We start from the raw sequence: 25,035 nt of genomic DNA, 5'->3' as shown, positions 1-25,035 counted from the left end.
TTTCCAAAGCTTCCACATCCAGAACTGTACACAATAGTCCAAATGCGGCCGCACCAGAGTTTTGTACAGCTGCAGCATGATCACGCGATTCTGAAACTCAATTCCTCTACCAATAAAAGCCAACATAATGCATGCCTTCTTTATACCCAATCAACCTGGGTGGCAACTTTCAAGGATCTATGTACCTGGACACTAAGATCTCTTTGCTCATCGACACTATCAAGAATCTTACCATTAGCCCAGCACTCTGCATTCTTGTTACTCCTTCCAAAATGAATCACCTCACACAGAGTCCTAGAGATGTACAGCATGGAAACAGACCCTTCGGTCCAACCCGTCCCACATTAAACTCCATTTGCCACCTCTCCGCGCAGCTCTGCAGCCTAATTATGTCTCTCTGTAACCTACAACATCCTTCAGCACTATCCACAACTCTACGTCCCTGGAGTATCATCCGGCAATTTTACTAACCCATCCTTCTAGGCCCTGATCCAGGTCATTTAGATAAATGACAAACAGTGGACCTAGAACAGATCCTTGCGATACCCCACTAGTAACTGAACTCCAGGATGAATATTTCCATAAACCACCATCCTCTGTCTTCGTTCACTTAACCAATTTCTGATCCAAACTGCTAAAGTACCCTCAATCCCATGCCTCCATATTTTGTGCAATAGCCTATGGTGGGGAACTTATCAAACACCTCACTGAAATCCATATACAGCACATCAACCGCTTTTCCCTCATCCACCTGTTTGGTCACCATCTCAAAGAACTCCATGTTTGGGAGGTATGACCTATCCTTCACAAAACCGTGTTGACTATCCCTAATCAACTTATTCCTCTCTAGATAATTATAAACCCGATCTCTTATAACCCTTTCCTACACTTTACCCACAACTGAAATAAGGCTCACAGGTCTATAAATTTCCAGAGTTGTCTCTACTCCCCTTCTTGAACAAGGGAACATTTGCAATCCTCCAGTCTTCTGGCACGATTCCTGTTGACAATGACGACAGAGATCAAAGCCAAAGCCTCAGCAATCTCCTCCCTGGCTTCCCAGAGAATCCTAGGACAATCCCATCTGGCCCAGGGGACGTGTTTCACACTTTCCAGAATTGCTAACACCGCTTCCTTATGCACCTCAATCCCATCTAGTCTCGTAACCTGTATCCCAATATTCTCCTCTACCACATTGTCTTTTTTTTTTAGTGTGAATACTGATGAAAAGTATTCATTTAATGCTTCCCTTCTGATTCCACACACAACTTCCCACTACTATGCTTGATTAGCCCTAATCTTATTCTAGTCATTTTTTTTATTCCTGATGTAACTATAGAAGGCCTTAGGGTTTTCCTTGATCCTATCTGCCAAAGACTTCTCTTATCACCTCCTGGCTCTTCTTAGCTCTCTTTAGGTCTTTCCTAGCTAACTTGTAACTCTCAAGTGCTCTAACTGAGCCATCACATCTCATCCTAACATAAGCTGCCTCCTTCCTCTTGACAAGGGATTCAACTTCCTTAGTAAACCATAGCTCCTGTGTTCGACAACGTCTTCCTTGCCTGACAGGTACATACTTATCAAGGATCCACAGTAGTTGTTCCTTGAATAACTCCACATTTCTATTGTGCCCACCCCCTGCAGTTTCTTTCCCCATCCTATGCGTCCTAAATCTTGCCGAATCACATCATAATTGCCTTTCCCCCAGCAATAACTCTTGCCTTGCAGTATATACCTATCCCTTTCCACTGCTAAAGTAAACATAACTGAATTATGGTCACTGTCACCAAAGTGCTCACCTACCTCCAAATCTAACACCTGGCCTGGTTCATTACCCAGTAATGTGGCCTTGACCCTTGTTGGCCTGTCTACATACTTGTCAGGAAACCTTTCTGCACACATTGGACAAAAACCAACTCATCTAAACTACTTGAACTACAGTATTCCCAGTCAATATTTGGAAAGTTAAATTCCCCCATAACTACCCTGTACCATATCGAGGACCATGTTTGCTGTCCTTTCCTCTACACCTCGAACTATTCGGAGGCCTATAGAAAACTCCCAACAGGGTAACCTCTCCTTTCTGGTTTCTAATCTCAGCCCATACTAGCTCAGTAGAGTCCTCAAACGTCGTTTCTGCAACTATAATATGGCCCTTGACTAACACAATAACTCTTGCCTTGCAGTATATACCTATCCCTTTCCGCTGCTAAAGTAAACATAACTGAATTATGGTCACTGTCACCAAAGTGCTCACCTACCTCCAAATCTAACACCTGGCCTGGTTCATTACCCAGTACCAAATCTAATGTGGCCTTGACCCTTGTTGGCCTGTCTACATACTTGTCAGGAAACCTTTCTGCACACATTGAACAAAAACCAACTCATCTAAACTACTTGAACTACAGTATTCCCAATATTTGGAAAGTTAAATTCCCCCATAACTACCCTGTACCATATCGAGGACCATCTTTGCTGTCCTTTCCTCTACACCTCTGGAACTATTCGGAGGCCTATAGAAAACTCCCAACAGGGTAACCTCTCCTTTCTAGTTTCTAATCTCAGCCCATACTAGCTCAGTAGAGTCCTCAAACATCGTTTCTGCAACTATAATATGGCCCTTGACTAACAGTGCCACACCACCACCCCCTTTTACCATTTTCTGTTCTTACTGAAACATCTAATTCCCGGAACCTGCAAAAAATATTCCTGTCCCTGCTCTACCCATGTCTCTGAAATGGCCCAACATCGAAATTCCAGGTACCAACCCATGCTGCAATTTCACCCATCTTACTCTGGATGCTCCTGGTACTGAAGTAGGCACACTTCAAAACAACTTCTTGCCTTCTTGCAATCTTGAAATCTTAGATCTGACTTCACGACTCTCAACCTCCCATATACTTGAACTACAATTCCAGTTCCTATCCCCCTACTGAATTAGTTTAAACCTACCTGAAGAACATTAGCAAATCCACCCCACCCCCCGACAATTCCCAGGATATTGGCACCCGTCTGGTTCAGGTAAACACCATCCTGTTTGGAGAGGTCCCACCTTCCCCAGAAAGAGCCCCAATTATCCAGGAATCCAGAACCCTCCCTCCTGCACCATCCCTGTAGCCACGTGTTCAACTCCTCTCTCCCTATTCCTTACTTCACTAGCACATGGCACAGGTAATAAACCAGAGATAACTCTGTTTGTTCTAGCTCTAACCTTCCACCCTAGCTCCCTGAATTTCTGCTTTAAATGCCCACTTTTCTTTCTACCTACATCACTGGTGCCTATGGGGACCATGACAGGTTGGACCGAAGGGTCTGTTTCCATGCTGTACATCTCTATGATTCTATGACTCTCCCTCCCCTGCACGAATCTTGAAAACACGGTTAGAGACATCACAAACCCCAGCACCTGGGAGGTAATTCAATAATCACAAGTCTCTCTTGTTCCCATAGAACCTCCTATCTGTCCCCCTAACTATGGAGTCCCCAATGACAAATGCTCTGCTCCTCTTCCCCCTTCCCAAGAGTAATACGGACAAACTCTGTGCCACAGACCTGTGACCCATGGCTTACTCCTGGTAAGTTGCCACCCTCCCCCCACAGTATCTAAAATGGCAAACTTGTTGTTGAGGGGAATGGCCACAGGGGATCCCTACACTACCTTCTTTTACCTGAAGTGAGACTACCTCCCTGTAACTCCTCTCAATAACCCCCTGGGTGGTTTGCGCTTCGGCGGGTCGGTGTGGACTTGTTGGGCCGAAGGGCCTGTTTCCACACTGTAATCTAAAAAAAAAACCTTCTTTTACCCGAGGTGAGACTACCTCCCTGTAACTCCTCTCAATAACCCCCTCCGCCTCCCAAATGATCCGAACTTTATCCAGGTCCAGCTCCAGTTCCCCAACGTGGTTTGAGGAGCTGGAGTTGGGTGCACTTCCCACAGATGCAGTCAGCAGGGACACTAGTGGTGACCCTTTCCACATTCTGCAGGAGGAACATTCAACTGCCCTAACCTCCATTCCCTCTATTCTAAATTACAGAGACTACTGAAAAACTAAAAGTCAACTTACCAGTTGGCGCACAGAACCTTTTTTTTGAGGTTAGAGGACGATGACAGGTGGGAGACACTACCCATGTGGTGTTTCAGGTAAAGCAACCACCCAAATATAAAGCCTCACTTACCCAGCAGTCCCATGTCTGCTCCTGCTCAGTGTGTTTGCTGCCTATACACGAGATAAACATTTACATCTTTTATAATTTACCTTCCTATCAGGCCTCTGGTCCCAGCTGTCGCTCCTCCTACTCCAACTGCCGCTGAAGAAAGTGAAGCAATTGCTCCAGTGGAAAAGGTCCCAGCATATCCATTTTTCTTTATAACTCAAACCTTCCAACCAGTGCACCGAACACACCACCTGGGGATTTGGATCTCTGTTTTCCCCAGCTTCAGAATCATGAAAGGATTGGCAACATTAGAATGGTTCTTACTCGCACCCCTTATATAGAACAAGGGATATATTCTACATCAGTGGAGCATAAAGCAATAATAAGTGCTTTTCTGTCTCCAACTTTTCATTGCAACCAATTCACTTAGGACTCATTTGTTTTCACTCAACTCTTCAATAAATCTTGAAAGGGACTTTATTACAGAATTGTTTAAATAAATCTGGTGTTCTGACCTCACTAATATATTATACTTCTCAGCATAGTTACTGACGTAATTCCCTTTACTCTAAAAGTATACTTTGAAATGGGAAACCCAGGCATGAAACAAATATTCTGGTATGTACTTACTCTCTCCTCCAACCTGTAAAACTGGAGCCACTGTTGAATTGTATTTGGGCAGGTGTGGTGCAGAAAATAAAAGGAGCACATCTGGTAGTTTTATCTGCAGAGAATTGTCCCCCAACACCTCCATATTTTCGCAGTTACAGGATAATCAAATTCTATTTAGCGAGGGGTATGTCAACTCTGAAAGACATCAGGAACTCAAACTTCTTGGAGAAATGGACAGAGCTGAAAAAGTTTAATGAAGCTTTGTGCAAAAGTAAGATGCAATGACAATGTAGCTATACTATTGTGACCTTAGTAGGCATGTTTGGGACTCTATTGGGAGACTGGAAACTGTACAGCTCATGGTATGGTGGTCTGTAGCCATACTATCACTTACAATTTATTGAGATATTGTTTAATAACTCCCTGGAAATCTGGCCTGCATTTGCACGAATATCCAAACAGCTCAGATGGAGAGACCCTACACACAAGGAACAGTATCAATAAGCTTAATTGTTTTGTTGTGAATTATGTATTTCATTGGATTACCATGCATTGCGGCTGAGACACTAAGCAGGTAACCTGATACTGGTAATTGCACTGTTAAAGTACCCATGGACATGAGTGGCCCAGGAGGACAACTAGACTGACTTCCCTTCTAGATTGTTAGAAAATGTTTCGCCTCCACCTAGCTGCTCCTTCATTGCTGTATCATAACATCTTATTTTACAAAAGGAGATTAAATGGCTACAGTCCTTTTCATAATCTTGAACATTTACTATTAGATGCAGTAGTGTCAAAATAATTGATTCCTTTCTATATTCACCTATTTAAATCTGAATTGAGAATAATTATAAATGGCTCCATGACTATTCCATGTGAAGGCTCATCAAAGCCAGTCTCATGAAAAGCTTTGGGATCAGCAACGTACAATACCTATGCTATTAGTCAAAGCTGAATTCTAACATAACTTGGATCTAGAATCCCTGTAAAAGCATTTTGAATAAAGAATTGCAAGTTTTCCAACAGCATGGAGTACAGCGGTCACAGGGGAAGTATGAATGCCATGCTGCTACAATGACTACAAATAAGAATACAATAATAAATAGAGAGCAGGAATCACCAGCAGTGCTTTGTCTGGAGGCTCACTGAAGAGGTTACCTAACATGGTGACGTAACATCTGGAAATGAACCTTCCAGCTCAGTGAGCAAGCCTACATCCAGAACCTCAACCTGCACTACAAATCTTCTCAAAACTCGCTATCATGGCTACCTTCAGGAAATCAATGGGTAAGAAAAGACTATTCTTCCCTAAAACTGTGGATTTTGTTATGGTATTAGATGATCCCATAAATAATCACAATAAACAAGTGAGTCACACAATGGCAATATATTTATTGCACTTTATTTTAGAATTAAATTCCTTGTGCTGCAAAATATTCAATGTTCACTGATCCCTGTGAAGAGAATATATATGAACTTACTAGTATCTACAAACATTAAAGTCGTCATTGGACAAGCATATGGACGTACATGGAATAGTGTAGGTTAGATGGGCTTCAGATTGGTCGGCGCAACATCGAGGGCTGAAGGGCCTGTACTGCGCTGTAATGTTCTATTACATTATCTGATTTGTCATAAAAGAAGTTTCTATTATAACCCTCATGGCCTCAGGTCTCCCCAAAGCATTTTCCTTGGCCAATTAAGTGCGAGCGTAGTCACTGTTATATTATCAAGAATTGCCCCAGTTTGTTGTTCACAGATCAAGATTCAAAGAAATAGTGACAGAATAATGCACTTCATGGATTTGGATTGTGTTGTAAACATTGGCCATAGTATAAGGATATCTTTCATGCTCTTCTTTGGCCAGTACCACAGGATCTTTTATCCACCCAGACATGGCCCCAGTTTGACATCTCATTCAAATGGAGCACTCAGTACAGCACAAGACTGACAACCTGAAATTATTGTGCTCAAGTCTCTGAAATGCCCTTAAATCCACAACTTTCTGACTCAGAGGCAAGTATGCTACCTACAGAACCACAGCCGACATGATGTGCTAAAGCTCTATACAGAACAGCATCCGGGTAATTCTTGACAAAACATTTTGCAACATCTGCATAAGGGCAGGTGGAATATAAATTTAAAATTAATGCAGTTAAACAGAGATTAGTCAGGTACATTTTCTAAACAGGCTCACACAAACTAAGGAAACGAGTTAAAATTCTTGAGGATAATGAGTCACCCTCAATTGTCCTCAGTCCGTACCTTCCTCTTCAAACACATTTTCCTGTTCAAAAAAGGATGCTTTTCCTTTGCCAGGTGTTATATATTTTGTTATATTTTTTAAATCAACCCGTTCAACCATATTAAAATGTATCACCAGGCAGGTGGGACTTGAAACTGGACCTTCTGGCCCAGATGTAGGAACAATATCACTGCAACTGAAGAGTCAAAACACACATCATTGATATGCTTACTGCAATCATTTATAATTCAACTGGCGTAACACAGAATTCTCAACAATTCCACCAGCTACTTTAACTGTCTTCAGTTGACAACTGCAAGCTCATGACCAAGTTAATCTGGTTAGTTATCAGGTATGTTCAAAGTAACATTTGGAAACTTTGGATTACAATGTGTACCAGATGTCATTTTTGTACATTCAAAGCTTACCTAGTGAACATTCATGCATTATATTTGTATAACAATGTTGCATACTTGAGCATCTTTTAAATAATCAAGGAATTACTCATCCTTGCCAGAACTTAAGATAAGAGTTGGACAAGTTATTGCATCTTTTACTTCAGTACTAAGTAACCATGCCAAAAAAACACAAATGTGGGAGAATCTGTCGCATTTAAATTACCTGCCAGAGCTCAAATTAGATTGATCCTGGAAACAGGTAATTTTGTAGAGGAAGGTAAAATCTAATAGATTCCACAACCGTTCTAAGTTGAGACATGAGCGTGGTGTAAAAAATGCCCCAAGCTCAAGAAGAAATATAGTAGCATGTGTAGTCGATGCTTCAATAGTTTACAGAATGATGAAAACAAGAATTATACAGAACAGATAACGGAGTGGAATCCAGTTCAGAGTAAAAGGTCACTAAAGTGCAAATACATTTGGCTTCAAACAGAAAATGATGACTCGCTAACCCAGTAGAAGACAATAATACCATTTTGTATTTGAGACGTATACCACCATTTATTGGAATTCAAAGTTCGAGGCAATCAGGCAAAGTTCGAGGAATCACCATTCTGAGCAGGTTTATCATTAAAAACAGTTCTCTGATTACAACAGCATTTATTAGAAAACAAAGAAAACTCCCAGCTTTTTAAAATAAAAAATAAACCAGAAATTCAAGTACCTACAGCAAGGGGCAGTACGACATTACCAAAAATGCAAATTTTATTGGACAATGTAGCTGTTAATTTCCTCATTTTCTCATTGCAGAGCCAGAAGTCCAGTTCAATAGTACTGGGATAAAAAGGATAGGTGAGTTCAATCACATTATCAGGGTATTGTAGTAATTGGCTAAAGACCTTCAAATTACCTTATGCAACAGATCTGAATCTTGGATTCTTTCTAGTCCAGAATGGTCTCAATTATCCTTTTTGCAACAACAGCATCACAAATGCTAAAATAGTTAAGGCCTTGAATTTAAAGGGGGCGTCAGTGAGAAATCTGAGAATGTCTATATTTGCTCAAAATGCTAATACCGGGACATTACTTGAAATCGTAAATTTGAATTGCTTTGTCTTGAGAAAGGCTCTGGATTAGAAAGGGTCATCTATTTTTTTCACCAGGTCTCCTCAAATTTTACATAAGCAGCAAAAATGAATTTCAAAGTTCAGATAAAATTAACAGACTGATGTGCATGTTACACATCTGAACTGGAAAAGGATAGACTATGCCTCACATACTGCTCATAACTACATTATAATCAGTGGCAGCTCTATGATAGGTTGTACAACTTACAGAGAGGCACCTCAGATGTTCGTTATCTGCATCCTTCCTGTTTAAAGAGAAAACAAAATCCAACAATATCTGGCCACACCAATGAATTTTGGCTCAAAAGATTAAACAGGGAGGATTCTGAAAAGGACAAATGAAAAAATGCACAAGATTCACTTATTAAAATATTTAGTCTGAATTTATTTATTTAAATGATCTACTCCTATAGCATGTAACACTGCTGTTGTAGAAAATGTCCATACTTTAGCAACAGCATTTTATATTTAAATATTCTAAACTGCAGGGATGTGGGCAGGTACAAGACCAGTAGCTAGTTAAACATTTACTGTTTATATTCTACATTTTAGGCACTTGACAAAGTCAGTTTAACATCTCAATGGGCAGCACTTCTAACGACTCTGCTGCTGGTGTTGCTGTTGCGTCTAAGTCTCTGAAATGTGACTTGAACCCACAATCACCTGACTCAGAGGAGTGTGCGCTACCCTGAGCCATGATGTGTAAAAGCTCTATTCAGGAGAACACACTGGTTTTTCTTGTTGAACTGTTATTTGCAACACGTCGAGCAAGACACTCCACTAAAACAGCTAGAATACCAGTTTAACAATTCAAAAAAAAAGAGTCATTAATGCTGATTGGATTAGACATTTATGAAGCTGGATTTGACAATAGTCAAATTAAATTTAGGAGTCGGATAAAACAAATATAAAAGGGGTAGAAATGCACAGCTGGCCAGCCAGTATTTAGAGACATGGCAGATTCAAATCCCTGGGTATTTTAGCAGAATAGACACCTCAAACATTGGCCTGTCTTATCACTTTACTAACATCCCTGAGCTGACTGTGCACTCCCATCATTTTGCACTTTTATTGCTGAATTCCAGTTTCTCTTTTAAGACCAAATATTTTATAGACTTTCAATGTACAGATTATTTAGTATACATTTTCAAATTTTGCACAGAATTATGAACAGATATTAATTGTATAATGGTGAGATGTAAATGACCAGCATTTGATGTGACAACATTTATTTAATCTAGAATTAGGGTGGAAGTACACAGATGTTAAGTACAGAAACGGGCCCGGAATTTTAAAATTGCTTGCACAGGATTAAATCACGTTAGAAATATGCTTGCTGGAGCTTTGCAGTGAAAATCACCTCAGTTTATAGCCAGCAATTTGAAAACATCTTCAATTAACTCATCGGCTATCTTCCTCAAGGACATTGCATAAAAAGAACATACCATTACGATTAAGAATCGGAACAATTAAAAAAAAAGTGTAAAACTGATTTGAAAACTAAGAGCATTGTAAAATATTTAATGGAAAAATTTACACCAGATATGAATTTGAAGTATCGATCTACTGGCAGCGGAAATGAAACAGACATCTTGACAAAAATTTGCAGGAATAGAGGCACTCAAAGTGCAGAAAATGGTAGGGATAAGAGTTAAGTCTTGACAATCTGTTTAAAGTTATAATAAAATTCCAATTTCCTTTGACAGCATTTCATATTGCAGCTTCCACTTATTGCTGTTCCTGTAATTATTTTGCACATTTACAGATTTTACTGCAAAAGAATTAAGCTAGACTATTACAATTGATTAGATTCCCTACAGTGTGGAAACAGGCCCTTCGGCCCAACCAGTCCACACCTACCCTCCAAAGAGTAACCCACCCAGACCCATTTCCTTCTGACTAATGCACTTAACACTATGGGCAATTTAGCACGGTCAATTCACCTGACCTGCATGTCTTTGGGAGGAAACCCACACAGATACGGGGAGAATGTGCAAACTCCACACAGACAGTTGTCCGAGGCTGGAATGGAACCTGGGACTCTGTGCTGTGAGGCAGCAGTGCTAACCACTGAGCCACCGTGCTGCCCCAAATTCTGAGACTAAAAGCGTTATGCAGCAGAGCAGTCATCATTCACAGTTACAGCAAAGGCCTACAACTGATGTATAGCTGCATAACACTGGTCACTATATAAATGGAGCAATATGCCCACATACTAAACCTGATAACTGGATTTCCTTTCCCGGTTAACACAGATGTTGCTGCACTGAAAGGAAATGGTGGCTAGCTCAGTTTTGTCACTGTAACTGGATGCATGCAGAATTGCAGATGTCACAGTGCTGCAGTTTAAAAGAATATCAAGATATTCCAGTGATACTGGATGATTTCTAAACTATCAGATGCAGAAATGGCAGCAGAGTCAATTCTTCAGTTGAAGCATTTTTGTGGAACTGTGAGCGACTCAGTTATTTGGAAATCACTTGTAATTTGGGAGTTTTCTTGCATACTTTATTTAATTTTCAAAGAAGATTTTCCATAATGCAAAGTAACTTCACATTACCTCAGCTTGCTGCAATTCAGGACTGTTGAAATAACAAGCTTCGCAGCAAATTACAGAGAATGTAGAAAATGTAGTCAACTTACAAAGAATTAAAAGCTCAAATTAATGTAACAGGAGTGAATACAACAGGGCCAATAGAAAAAAAAGAATTTGGAGTTTTCATTTTTGTTCACTTATTAGGTAGTCACTGAAGTGGCACCCAACATATACTAGTTAAAACACATTGATATAAGGCTGAAGGAACTCCTGGCAAACAAGAGTGCCCTCTAGTGTGCTGTAGCAGTAAAAGGTCCTCAGGGAGAGGAAGGCAATCCAACAGCAGTTGGACTGAAGTAATTTCTTGGAGAAAATCCCTCTTTTAAAAAAAAAGCCTTATTGCAATCAAAATATTTCAATAATGCAGATCATACTGTGGAAAAAACGATGGTCATAGAACATGGTTCAGCAGAAATGGATGAACTCCATAACCTCGCTTGCTTGCTACAGAGTTTGCACAAAAGCACTGGTGTCAGGGGGCGGGTGGGGGAGAAAAGCTAGAGACAAAAATATAAGTTAATGGTAAACAAATAGAATTCAACAGTCTCACCATTAATCCTGTGAGCCAACTGATTATGTCTCATAATTAAAACATCAGGTTTTAGGGAAAGGGCCTGTGCATTACTTTGGTTTTGAGAAACATTTAGTGCAGCAAACAAAACAGTCCCTTTAGCAGCGACTGGTCGCAAGGTACAGTAATAACGTCAACCTAAAATACAGACCATCTTCTGTTAATACAGTCATTTTAAAAAACTTTGTTTGCTCAGACCCTTTTTGTTTCAAAATTGCTACAAGGGAATTGGTCACATGTAGCTGTACTGAAAAAGGTATTCTAAATTGTACCCAATACCTCTGAACTTCTCTCCTTTTAGCTATTTTTGTTCTTTAAATTAGATTTATTTACAGAGACATTACATTTTCCTAATGCGTTCAGTTCACCCTTTTTAACATCAGTGCAGCAGACGTAGCCTGCACAGCCTCAGTGTTGAGCAGATTTGCGTTTGGGTCTTAATAATCTGGTGGTCTAAGTTCACAACTACACATTTTTCTCATTGTATCCCACATAAGTAACACTTCACTGTGAAGAACGATTTGCATGTTGCTTCTCTTTCATCCAAGCATGGATCTTTTCCTTCAGTTCAGGCACTGCAACATAGAAAGTAACACAAACTGAGAACTGAATGGAAGTTACTTAGCAAGGAGCTCCCTTCATTGCATTTAATGTATTCCATCACACTCCTAACATATGGGTAGATTACACCCTGGTGCCATGCTGGAGAATGCATGTAGCTGGTCCAATTGAGTTGACAGTGTTGTGTTGGTGAATGGTGATGATGGTCGTGCTATTGAATCTTTTGGGGAGATGGACAGGCTCTGCTTTTTTGGAATTTTGTTGGGAAGAGAATGATTTTTCTTTTGTCTCTGGTTTTTGCAACATAACTAACAGCTCAGATCAGGCAAATGGCATGGCGAGGCTGTGTAAGCTGTTACCCTGCCAGTTTGTTGCAAAGTGAGAAGTGCTGCACTGACTTTATTTAAAGAAAGAAAATGATTTATGTTGGGGTACAGTTTTTTTTCAGATGACAGTAGCCTTCTGGTGTATCTCCAAAATGTCTGACTTCCATTCCTGAAGAAGGGCTTATGCCCGAAACGTCGATTCTCCTGTTCCCTGGATGCTGCCTGACCTGCTGCGCTTTTCCAGCAAAACATTTTCAGCACTGATCTCCAGCATCTGCAGACCTCACTTTCTCCTTCCATAATGAGTTTCAACACACTGAGCATAACTAGCGCCCATCCCTACCAATACTTGACTGCAGACTAAACCTACAGCTTTGCTGGTCTATGGACATCAGCATACTGGGCAATGCCTTTACCTCATCTACCACTGGAAGAAGCCATTAACTTGCATAATAAAAGTAATGCAGGTTCAAAGTAACATTCATTACCTGGCTCCAACATATTCTCAGTCAGATGTTGACGGTTAAATGGATCTGTTGGTGAATTCAGCAAGTGTCTTAAAATAATGGAACGGTCCATTATGGTCCCAGAGGGTAATTTCACAGGATCATTCATCAGAGTATCCATCAATGGATCTGTAACAGAGGCCTTATAATTCAGCAACTCTAATAGGTATTACGATGTTGTATTAAACATTTATCTAATTAAACACCCTGAACTCTGCTGGTATAATTTTCTATTTGAAACAACTGAGCATGTGCGATGTATTAAAAATGCAGAGAGGTTCCACAATATGAGCAGCAGGAAAGCAATGACAGGCAGTGGTCATAATGCAGCTAGTTGAAACCAGCAGTACCCAGCCTACCCATGGACTGTGGCATCTGTTGCTGACAGTATTGCTGTTTATAGAGGAGACTGCGAAAAATCACGAGCTCCTGTTCACTTGGCAAGAGCATTGCCATCCCACGTATGCTGATCAGAAATCAGGATGTTACAAACCTTACCTGGTTTTCACATTGTTTTGTTGGCTTTTCAGCTTTTGTGCATTTTTTTTCCATCCATTTAGTCAAATCCTGACTCCAGAGTTTTGACGAATGAGAGATGACCTTATTGAAACTTCCAAATTCTCACAAGGTAAGACAGGGTGAATATGGATAAATTGTTTAGCCTGGTTGGGGAGTTGAGAACTAGGAACCAGGATAAGGGATCGGCCGTTAAAGACTAATTTAAAGGAGGAATTTCTTCACTCCGAGGGCGATGAAATTTTGGAATTCTCTACCTCAGGAAAATAGAAGTTCAATATTTGCACATGTTCAAGCCAGAAACATATACATTTCTGGAGACTAATGACAAAGAAATATGGAGATAGTATGAGAAGATGGCATTGAGATGATCAGTTATGATCTAGATGGTCTACTCCTGTTCCTACAACATTAGTAATTTCTTCAACCCTGTATCTAAGAGTAATTCAACTTTTAATGTACACCACAGGATACAAGACAATCTTATTTTTCAGTAGCAGTAAGTTTGCAGGTGCTACAAACATTGGTGGGTTGGTAAATAGTGAGGAGGGGAGCCTTCGATTACAGGAGGATATAGCTGAGCTGATCAACAGGAAATAGAATCGATCCAGCGAAGTGAGAGATGATGCACTTGGGAAAGACAAAAAAAAGGAATACATGATGAGTGGTAAGATCCTGGGAAACATTAAAGATCACTGGGACCTTGGTGTTCATGTATACTGGTCCCTTAAGGTATCAGGACAGGTGAAAAACAGGGTTAAGGCAGCATATGGTATATGTGCCTTTATCAGTCAAGGCATAGATTTTAAGAGCAGGAAAGTCCCTAACAGTACAAGAAGTCTGTTAGACCACAGCTAGAGTATCGTGTGCAGTTCTGGAATCCACGTTATCGGAAGAATGCGACAGCACTGGAAACGGTGCAGGAGGAGATTTACCAGGATGTTTATGCCTGTGCTAGAGAGTTTCAGTAATGAATAGAGATTGGACTGACTGGGGTTACTTTTCTTAGGCAGAGGATACTGAGGGGGACATGATGGAGATGTACAAAAATTATGAGGGGCATGGATAGGGTAGACAGGAAGAAACCTTTCCCCTTGATGGAGGGATCAATGACCCGGGTACAGGTGGTTCAAAGGTGCAAGGACAAACTCTCATCTAGAGTATGTTGGGAATCTGGAACTCTCTGCCTCTAAGGGCAACAGAGGTGAAAACCCTCAAAACTTTTCAGTAGTATTTAGATGCACATTTGCAATGCCACGGTGTACAAGGCTAGGAGCAAAGTGCTGGAAAACAGAATTAGAATAGTTAGTTGGCCATCTTTGACTGGTGCAGATTGACACTGGTCTTTTACTGCGATGCAGATCTCTATGACTGTGACACCAAAGATTATGTTTAAGCCTATCCTTAAAAGTGTAAACCCCACCTCCGTTCTTTTAAGAAATAGATTTGTGTTTGGGGTCAACCTCAATTTTTCACCTTCAAAGTGCATATTTTATTCACCTTACAAACAAGCACACGATCAAACAGGTAATACAGACTAACTTGCCAAAGGCGACGCCTGCAGGAGTTTAAGATGCACAGAGAGCGGACCAAGTGTACAAAATGATGACTGGAAATGGGTGTCCAGCAGAAGAAACTCCATTCAAACCTGACAGACAACTTAAAACAAAAAGGATGGCTTCCAAATCATGGAATAATTGCAATGCAGCAAGGGAATTCAGCACATGAGAATGTAAGACGAATCCTTTCTGAAGATTCCCAAGCCTGAATACATTGTAAAAATAGAGACCAGTCACTGACTAGAGCTTCAGAATCATGCATCAGAATAAATCCTCAAAAACCAGACAATAACATAGTCACCAGAAATGCCACATATTTATATACATCCAATTGGGCCAAATCAAAAAGTCCTACAAAGCTTTATGGAATGAAAAGGTCTGATCTGGCCCAAGACCAAAATGGCTGAGTATACCAAAAGGCCTGATGCCAAAGTTACTTTGCATCAGATACCAAAGACAATGAACTTGATGGTTTTTAACACATTTCAATTCTACAAAGGATATCTATTAATTCAGTTAATAAACCACATCACATTGATTTAATGTGAACTATTGTTTTTGATTTATATTTCAAAATGACACTTATGGACTAAATGTAAAATGCAACTAACAGTGAAAGTCAACTCTTGTTTTTGTAAAGATTTTTAATATACTGATCTGCTGTAATTGGAAAAAAAAAGACTTGAATTTGTAATGTTCACTGTTGGGAATGAAACAGTGCTCATACAGTCATCAGAGCTGAAAATGTGTTGCTGGAAAAGTGCAGCAGGTCAGGCAGCATCCAAGGAACAGGAGAATCGACTTTTCGGGCTTATGCCCGAAACGTCGATTCTCCTGCTCCTTGGATGCTGCCTGACCCGCTGCGCTTTTCCAGCAACACATTTTCAGCTCTGATCTCCAGCATCTGCAGTCCTCACTTTCTCCTCATACAGTCATCAAACCAGGCATGATTCAACATCAACTGCTAACCCATAAACCTACCACCACACTGAAACAGCTCCTGATGAATTTAAAAGGAGCCCATACCAACAACCAGCAGAATGAACGTCAGACACACCCTGCAAGGACTGCAACAAACATTACATCGGGCAGGGAACTAGCCACCGGATTACATGGGCACCAACTAGCCACCAAAAGACATGACTTGCTATCGTTAGTATCCTTACACACAGGCTAAACCAAGACATGCATGGGAATTCCTAGAGGCCTGGCATTCAAACCGGAACTCCATCGACATACATCAATTTGAACCCCATTTACCAACCTTTCAGAAAAAGACCAGAAGCGATATCACCCACCACAATAGACCAAGACACAAATAGAAAGCAGGACATAATGCCAGCACTTCATCGGAAGCTTACTAATGTTACCTAGCATGGTGACAAAACGTCAGAGAACAAATTGACTGGCTCATTAAGCCAACTTATAACCTGCTTGTGTGAATTTCACCAACTCTTGTGCAGTAATGCATTAGAATTTCTTTTCCAAAGAGTCATTTACATTTCAGGAGGCCACTGGACTCATCAAATCTATGCAGCTGCCGGGAACAATCCAGTCAGTCCCACTTGCTCATTCAATCCCTACAGCTGGGCAGGTTTAGTTATTTCCTTCAAGTGCCCATCCAGTTTCCTCCACCACCATCCTCATAGGCAGTGGGTTCCAAGTCATTATTGTGCAAATATGTTCTTCTTCACACACTGAAATACAGGCTTGTTTTCTGGACAAGTATGATTAGGCTGAAATCTGGAAACTAAGGGACTAAAATCCAGTTGTGACAAACATGATGGAAGGTCTTCAATAGTGAGTGCGATAGGAACCTTTATTTTCTTCAGGAAACAGATGGAGACTTGGCCTCCAGTATCAAAAGTGACAGCTATAATCTTTCTAGTCATGAGCTTCGACTTCCAAGCATTTGAGCTTGTTAAGTTGTGACCTGTGCTGAGATGCTGTCCTTAAGGATCTGAAAAGTTCTATGACTCGTAATGAGTGCAGTGGAGGCCGGGACCTGAGCCACAATTGAATGGCGGAGTGGATTCGATAGGCCGAATGGCCTTCCTTCCACTCCTATGTTTTATGGTCTTATATTTACTGTATCCCTTGCCCAAAACCTTAAACCTGTGCAAATTATTAAAATTTGAAATTAAGTCTGCCCATTAAAAATATTGACCTAACAACGGAATCCGATCATAAAACAGAGGTGGATGCTAAACACAGTTTAGCGCGTGATGAAATAATGTAGCTGCCACTGACTTTTTCACTCTAATTTCAGTGCAGTTTCTGTGGTCATATCCTGATATAGCATCTACAGATAACTTGACATCACCCAGAGATGAGATTGCTAACTGTAACAAATTAGCTAAGTGGGTTCCAACAATAATAAACTGTGAAGAAAGGGGTGCTACTGCAGACCTTGGTAATTAAAGGTTGCTGCAGTACATAACAGACCATTCTTTCACAACATTGTAAATATGTGCTAAGTTAGTGCAATTTAGTTAGCTTTGTTAGTTTTGGTCAAGAAACTGTAACGTATATAAATGAATTTGTAATGCTACTCCAGGTATTGGTAGCTTAGATGAAGAGATATTCAAAACAAATGTTTTGTCAGCCTGACTAAATGATTATCAGATAACATACCAGAACTGACACAAAATTCAGAGCATTTTACAAGGTTATTGTAATGAGTCACTACAATATTTTCCATTCTAATTATACATTAAAATTTTCCAAATTAGTTCACCTCTAAATTCATCTGGTGCGTCTCCATAGTCAATTTCTGCACGGGCATTCTTTGTGACTATTTCTTCCACCTTTTCTGCCAGAAGTCTAAACTTTTCAATAGCTATTGTCGATTTAATTCCCGCTTTCCTCATTTTTGAAATCACCTCATCAAATAATTCTTTACTGTATGATCGCTGTTCCAAAAGAAAAAGGTATTAGGATATTGCAGATAAAATGACAAAACATCTATCAACCAATAATCATTAACAAAGGGATTTTGAGGTGACAATTACAGATGAGGCCTAATCGCCCAATAAGCAGTGGAAAAAAAGATTCACTTATCTACAGTTTGTTAAATGACAAAGTAGCGACCAACAGGGTAGCAGAATGCAACTTTACCCTCAGTAATTTAGTGTTACCAGAATGAGCATGGGCCATGTTAGAAAAATAGCAATTAATTTCAAGCTGTGGGCAGCACAATGTCACTGCGGTTAGCACTGCTGCCTCACAGCAGTCCCTGGGGGACAGGCCTAGGGCAACTTTGTGTGGAGTTTGCACCCTCTCCCAGTTTCTGCTGGGTACTCCGGTTTTCTCCCACAGACCAAATGTACAGGTTAGGTGAGTTGGCCATGGTAAATTGCCCTATAGCATCCAGGGATGTGCAGATTAGGTGGATTAACTATGGTAAACGCTACGTGTTACAGAGACAGGGTGGGATGCTCTCGGGAGGGCCGTTGCAGATTCAACAGGTCACATGGTCTCTTTCTGCACTGCAGAGATTCTATGATTCTATGCATCTGCACACTTTCCAACTTAAACCAACAGCAATGATTAATTTCCAACTTGTCAGCTACAATATCATTAGTGTCAGTTTATTTAGGATAGCAACAGCTGATCTGTTATTTTATTGGAAGGGAATGAATGTTAGAAACAAAGACTCCTATAACACATGAGGAAGCCATTTAACTGTGACATCTCTTTGATCCAATTTAGTTCCATGCCTCGGCTTCCTCCAAGAATAAAGTAAATAGGAACACAAGTAGACCAGAAACAGCTTGTCAAGCCTGTTTTGCCACCTTGGTTGATCTTGGGCTTCAATTCCTCAGACACCAAAAATCTGAGGATCTCTGCCTTGAATATTTTCAACAATAAAACATGCACAACACTCTGGGATGGATAATTTCAAAGACACTCAACTGGTTTCAGTTAAGAACTGATTAACCTCAGTCCTCGAAACAGCAGTGGCATGTTTTAAATTCCCTGACCAGCTGAAGGAACCTCTCAGCACCTACCCTGTTGAGCCCCTTCAGAAACATGTATGTTTCACTGAGGTCTACTCTCATGCTTCTGAATTCCAAAGAATATCTAACCAATTTGATCAGCCTCTCATCATAACATAACATTTCCACCCAAGGGGACAACCTAGAGTGAGGCTTTGCAGTTCTGCCATCAAGGTGACTATGTATTACTTTAAATATGGTGACCAAATTGGCATGCAATAGTTCAGGTGTGAACTCACCTGCACAATTGTAGCAAGTCCACCCCCTTGCAATAAAGACAAATTCTTAATTGCTTATTGTATCTCCATGCCAATTTCTTGCATTCCTTTACAAGCATAGCATGTGCCTTTGAAATCAATAAATACTTTTAAAATGCATTCTGCTTTCCTATTCGTATGACCAAACTGAAAAACATCAAACAGTCTTGTAAATCAGTCCTCTTCACTGCCATATCCAATTACTTTCTGGAAGATCCTAAGGAATCTGATTCTACCACCTTTTTAGGTGGTGCACTCCAGATCTCAATAATCCTCTGCAGGACTGATGTGAATGCTAACTGTCTGAGGCCAGGAAGAGGCACATGCTTGAAGTCAATAGGCCTTTTCTCTGATGGTTGATTAAAAATTGGTCACTGACGTGTCAATTTGCCTGGAGCTGGTGCTGCACTGCAAATTCTCTCTCAGCTCATGTGAAACTCATCATTCACTGCATTTCATTACAAACACTTTTAAGCTGGGAATTTGTGTTGCAGATGTTTCGTCCCCTGTCTAGGTGACATCCTCAGTGCTTGGGAGTCTCCTAGGGGCTCAACAGGCTCGAAGCGTTTCTGTGATCTTTCCTCCGGCATTTGTAGTGGTTTGAATCTGCCACTTCCAGTTGTCAGTTCCAGCTGTCCGTTGCAGTGGCCGGTATGTTGGGTCCAGATCGATGTGCTTATTGATTGAATCTGTGGATGAATGCCATGCCTCTAGGAATTCCCTGGCTGTTCTGTTTGGCTTGTCCTATAATAGTAGTGTTATCCCAGTCGAATTCATGTTGCTGGTCATCTGCGTGTGTGGTTACTAAGGATAGCCGGTCGTGTCGTTTCGTGGCTAGTTGGTGTTCATGGATACGGATCGTTAGCTGTCTTCCTGTTTGTCCTATGTAGTGTTTTGTACTGTCCTTGCATGGGATTTTGTACACTACATTGGTTTTGCTCATGCCGGGTATCGGGTCCTTCGTTCTGGTGAGTTGTTGTCTGAGAGTGGCTGTTGGTTTGTGTGCTGTTATGAGTCCTAGTGGTCGCAGTAGTCTGGCTGTCAGTTCGGAAATGCTCTTGATGTATGGTAGTGTGGCTAGTCCTTTGGGTTGCGGCATGTCCTCGTTCCGTTGTCTTGGCTTTTTTTGTGTTGGCTTTTTTTTAAGCAACATACAGCAAGTAACAAGATCAAAGTCAAACTTGCTTCAGTGATTCCTACACCCCATCATTGTACTTTGGTTCCAGGGAGATGGCTGACTCCGCAAAAGCCATTGTACAGATCAGTGGATATCAGAAGCTGCAATGTGAAGTGTCCATCAATCTTCTCCCCATCCACTCCCCTGTTTATGTTTCTCTTTCTGCTGCCTCACCCCCACCCCCACCATCCGGTTTCTTTCTCTCTCTTTCACTTTCTTGTTCTGCTTCTTTCTGCCTCTCTCGTTGTTCCTTTCTCCCCCAGTTGCTTTCTCAGGATTTCGAGTTTCCTGACAGATTTTCTTGGTCCGAACATTGTTATCCTCTCAGGTGGTGAGTTAAGTGGTGTTTCCAAACAACAAGAATCCCACCCAGCTTCAGACAATGGAGTTTAGTTGTAAGTCACAACATCTGGGGTATGTCTGTGTGTGTCCACAGCGACCATTCCTCCCACATCACCATCAGCACCAGTGCTCAGGAGACTAATTGACAGTCTCACAAGACCCAGTGCAGGAGAGTTGGGAGCCCCTGTTCTCTGGGAGTTAGAACTTGCCATGCAAATTCCCCTGATTGTGTTTTCTTAACAGATGTCTGCACCCTTGTGTGCTTCTCTTTGTCTGGAGGGAGGTCAATATAGTCCTAATGCTCAAAGGAAGAGACAGGATGGATCCAGGTAACTTTAGCACCATAGGTTTCATATTAATAACTGAAAGGATGCTTGAGTTGTTCAGGGAATACACTATATGATGGATTTGGCTAGCTCAGTTGGCTGGATACTTTGTCTCACTGTTTGTTGTGTCTCTTCTGTCAGTCCATTGTTCCTGAGTGTGCATTCTAGTGCTGCTAGGAAGTCTGCTGTCTTGGCGTCCCTGTGGTTGTAGTTGAGTCCCTTGGCCAGTATTGTTCTTTCCAATGTAGTGTACAAAATCCCATGCAAGGACTGCACAAAACACTACATAGGACAAACAGGAAGATAGCTAACGGTCCACATCCATGAACACCAACTAGCCACGAAACAACACGACCATCTATCCTTAGTAGCCACACACGCAGATGACAAGCAACATGAATTCGACTGGGATAACACTACTATTATAGGACAAGCCAAACAGAGAACAGCCAGGGAATTCCTAGAGGCATGGCATTCATCCACAGATTCAATCAATCAATCAACAAGCACATCGATCTGGACCCAATATACTGGCCACTACAGCGGACGGCTGAAACTGACAACCGGAAGCGGCAGGGACAGGCCACTATAAATGCCGGAGGAAACACCACAGAAGCGCTTCACAGGAGGCTCCCAAGCACTGAGGATGTCACCTAGACAGGGGACAAAACGGCTGAAACACAAATTCCCAGTTCGGCGAACAGAACCACAACAACGAGCACCCGAGCTACAAATCTTCTCACAAACTTTGAACACTTTTAAGAAATCGTCACATTAATAGATACTCCTAGGCAGCTGAGAGATAACTGCCCAACCCATAGTGAAGCAACTTAGTCTAGTACAGTGCATGGAAAACAGTTAGAAAAAATGTTACAGCATTGCATTCAATTATTCTTTAGAACAGCAGGACCCACTGTTCCATGCAGCACATGATGTAGCATGAAACTACAGAAAAGGAGCATTAAGCAGCAAAGGCATAACATAAAATCAATTCCCTTCAGAAAACACGTACTTAGTTAGAAATTATTCTTAAACTTTATGTATAAAATGGGCAATAGGAAAGCATTCAGAAATGATGCACACAAACCTGGTCATCAGCAATGGCTTTTGCAAACCGGGGACAGTCTAAATGCAGGTAAATATCAGTCAGTTGATCCAAAAGCTTCTTTGGTTCAAAACCATATTTTTCTGGATTCTCTACCTTTAGGTCACGACACTTAGGTCCACACAGTTGTTGCAGGTTAAAGTTTAACATGGCAGCTAGGCGCGGGCCAAGTTCCTGCAATGAACAAGAAAAAAAAATCAACAGCATGTTCCTGAAATACTGTTTTGCAAAGCTTAATAGAGAGATTCCAATGAAATCTCATCAATGATCAAACAATTTTCTGTATATCTTACACTTCCTGCCAAAAGCAAGAGAAACAATGAACAAAAGAAAATAAAAGTGCACTAGTGAGCACCGATAAAAATGGTACATTTTAGTTATCACCCTGCACAGAGACAAAAAAAAAATCAGATCCTGGTTAAGACAGTTGCCTCTTTCACTCCTAAACACAGATGTTTTTGTTACCTCGATCATGGAACCTGCATAATTTTATCCTTCACGAAAGAGATCTGCTAAAACAGGTTTACAACATCCATGTTTGATCTAGCAGGAAAGCAAATACAATGGGATTGAGTGTAATCTCAAGACATTCTATTTGCCCATGCACCCTCTTTTCAAATCTGAATGATCATGTTTAGCATCTAGCAAATTCTCACACACACACACACACACACACACACACACACACACACGGACAACAGTTTGCCTGAAGCAAAGTAAATCTTGACCACTACTCAGAAGTGAGATACAACTAAGACCCACAAAACATTTATTAGCAATGGCAGATTAAAAAGGTGGAAGAATCACTAGATAATGTACTCACAGGTCTAAGGAAAGGTTTTTGTACTTGTTTGGTGAGATAATGAAACATATCCACTGTTTCTGCGCCTAGAGCAAGGTACGAGCGGGAGACACGCTCATCCTGTGTCAGCTGTGACTGCCGGCTTTGTTGCTGATCCTTTGAAAATAAAAAAACATTGAATAACTTGAGGTCCATTAAACTGTGGAATTTATTTTATTTCAGTATATCATCTACATGAACAACAGTACTCACTCATAATTCTTCAGAAAAATTAGAAGCTCATTTTAATAGCTAATTTGGAATTGTGTGAAAAATAAAAATAAAATAATAGCCCATTATTAACTCTCAGCGTAAAAAAAAAATCATGCAGACCAACAGTGGACTGATGAGGAAGGAGAATCAAACAGCCCAAACACTGGCCATTTAGCCCAAAGACTCTGCATGTTCCTTTTTCTATATGACAGCAATCCTGAAAAGCAGCAAAATTCCAGTTTTGCGGCACGGTGGCACAGTGGTTAGCACTGCTGCCTCACAGCGCCAGAGACCCGGGTTCAATTCCCACCTCAGGCAACTGACTATGTGGAGTTTGCACGTTCTCCCCGTGGCTGCGTGGGTTTCCTCTGGGTGCTCTGGTTTCCTCACACAGTCCAAAAATGTGCAGGTTAGGTGAATTGGCCATGCTAAATTGCCCGTAGTGTTAGGTGAAGGGGTAAATATAGGGGAATGGGTCTGGGTGGGTTGCGCTTTGGTGGGTTAGTGTGGACTTGTTGGGCCGAAGGGCCTGTTTCCACACTAAGTAATCTAATCTAATCTAATCTAAAAACATTTGAGAGTTTATAAGTTTTTACAGATCTGCAGTGATTCGGAAACGTGTGTTATGCACATAGTTTGGGACATTTTATTACCCAAAAGTATTTTTGGTTTTCTACCAGAAAAGGGTTTGTTACTTGCATATAGTTGCACAAATAATGGGCATCCAGCTATGCAAATACAGATTGTTACCTTATTCTTGAATTTCGAGATGCTGCTTTTAAGCATCCTGGAATTACAGATGGCTTTTGTCTCATCCCTATTTCTCCCTTTTTTTTAAGCTTTAACAAAGGGTCAGTTAGACTCGAAACGTCAGTTCTTTTGTCTCCTTATAGATGCTGCCAGCACTGCTGAGATTTTCCAGCATTTTCTCTTTTAGTTTCAGATTCCAGCATCCGCAGTAATTTGCATTTATTTTGTCTCCTCTTTCTCTGGCCAGCAGACCGGATCCAATACCAGTACTTCTTCAAAGTAACTGGAGAGCACACACATTAAGCAAGATGCACACTCACCCTGGGCAATGAGTCCCAGCGCTCTTTGTTCTTCATTTCTTCTTGTACCTCATGGATGCGTTTGAGAGAATCCAGACTTTCATCCAGCAGATAGGTGGTGTCATTTATGAGCATATTGATGTAACGAACAAACTGCTTTCCTGAACTGCAAGTATAAAATGTATGCAGTGTAAATCAGGCTACAAAACAGATGCAAGCAGGAAAACTTTAAATTTAAATCAGGTTTTGTGAACACCACCACAAATAATTGCCTTTTTACATGGTACTCGGTGGTTACAATGAATCTATGGTTCTTTAGGTCATAGAGTCAAAAGAGATGTACAGCACGGAAACAGACCCTTTGGTCCAACTTGTCCATGACAACCACATATCCTTAATTAATCTAGTCCCATTTGCCAGCATTTGTCCCAATTCCTCTAAATCCTTCCTAATCATATACCCAGCCAGATGCCTTTTAAGTTGTAATTGCAGAGTATTCTCATACTAACATAATATTACACATAAAACTAGTTATTTTTTCAAAAAAAAAAAGGA

At 40.9% G+C, this 25,035-nt stretch overlaps 1 protein-coding gene across 3 annotated transcripts in view; it reads right to left on the bottom strand.

The window, feature by feature from the left end:
• Window positions 1-11,023: 11,023 nt before the first annotated feature.
• ube4b (ubiquitination factor E4B, UFD2 homolog (S. cerevisiae)) overlaps window positions 11,024-25,035 on the bottom strand; it is an 81,674-nt gene continuing 67,662 nt past the window's right edge. For all 3 annotated transcript variants that reach the window (XM_043676207.1, XM_043676206.1, XM_043676208.1), the window contains 6 exons: window positions 24,502-24,646; window positions 23,201-23,335; window positions 22,360-22,551; window positions 17,910-18,084; window positions 13,080-13,226; window positions 11,024-12,279 (listed from right to left, as the gene is read on the bottom strand). In XM_043676207.1, coding sequence (XP_043532142.1) covers window positions 12,209-12,279; window positions 13,080-13,226; window positions 17,910-18,084; window positions 22,360-22,551; window positions 23,201-23,335; window positions 24,502-24,646 — 865 coding nt within the window. In that variant the 3' untranslated portion in view covers window positions 11,024-12,208. The remainder of the gene's footprint in view (window positions 12,280-13,079; window positions 13,227-17,909; window positions 18,085-22,359; window positions 22,552-23,200; window positions 23,336-24,501; window positions 24,647-25,035) is intronic.

This window comes from Chiloscyllium plagiosum, chromosome 34, assembly GCF_004010195.1.
Source record: "Chiloscyllium plagiosum isolate BGI_BamShark_2017 chromosome 34, ASM401019v2, whole genome shotgun sequence".
Taxonomy (NCBI): Eukaryota; Metazoa; Chordata; class Chondrichthyes; order Orectolobiformes; family Hemiscylliidae; genus Chiloscyllium; species Chiloscyllium plagiosum.
Note: the sequence above shows the minus strand (reverse complement) of the source record. Positions and strands in the feature narration are given on the sequence as shown.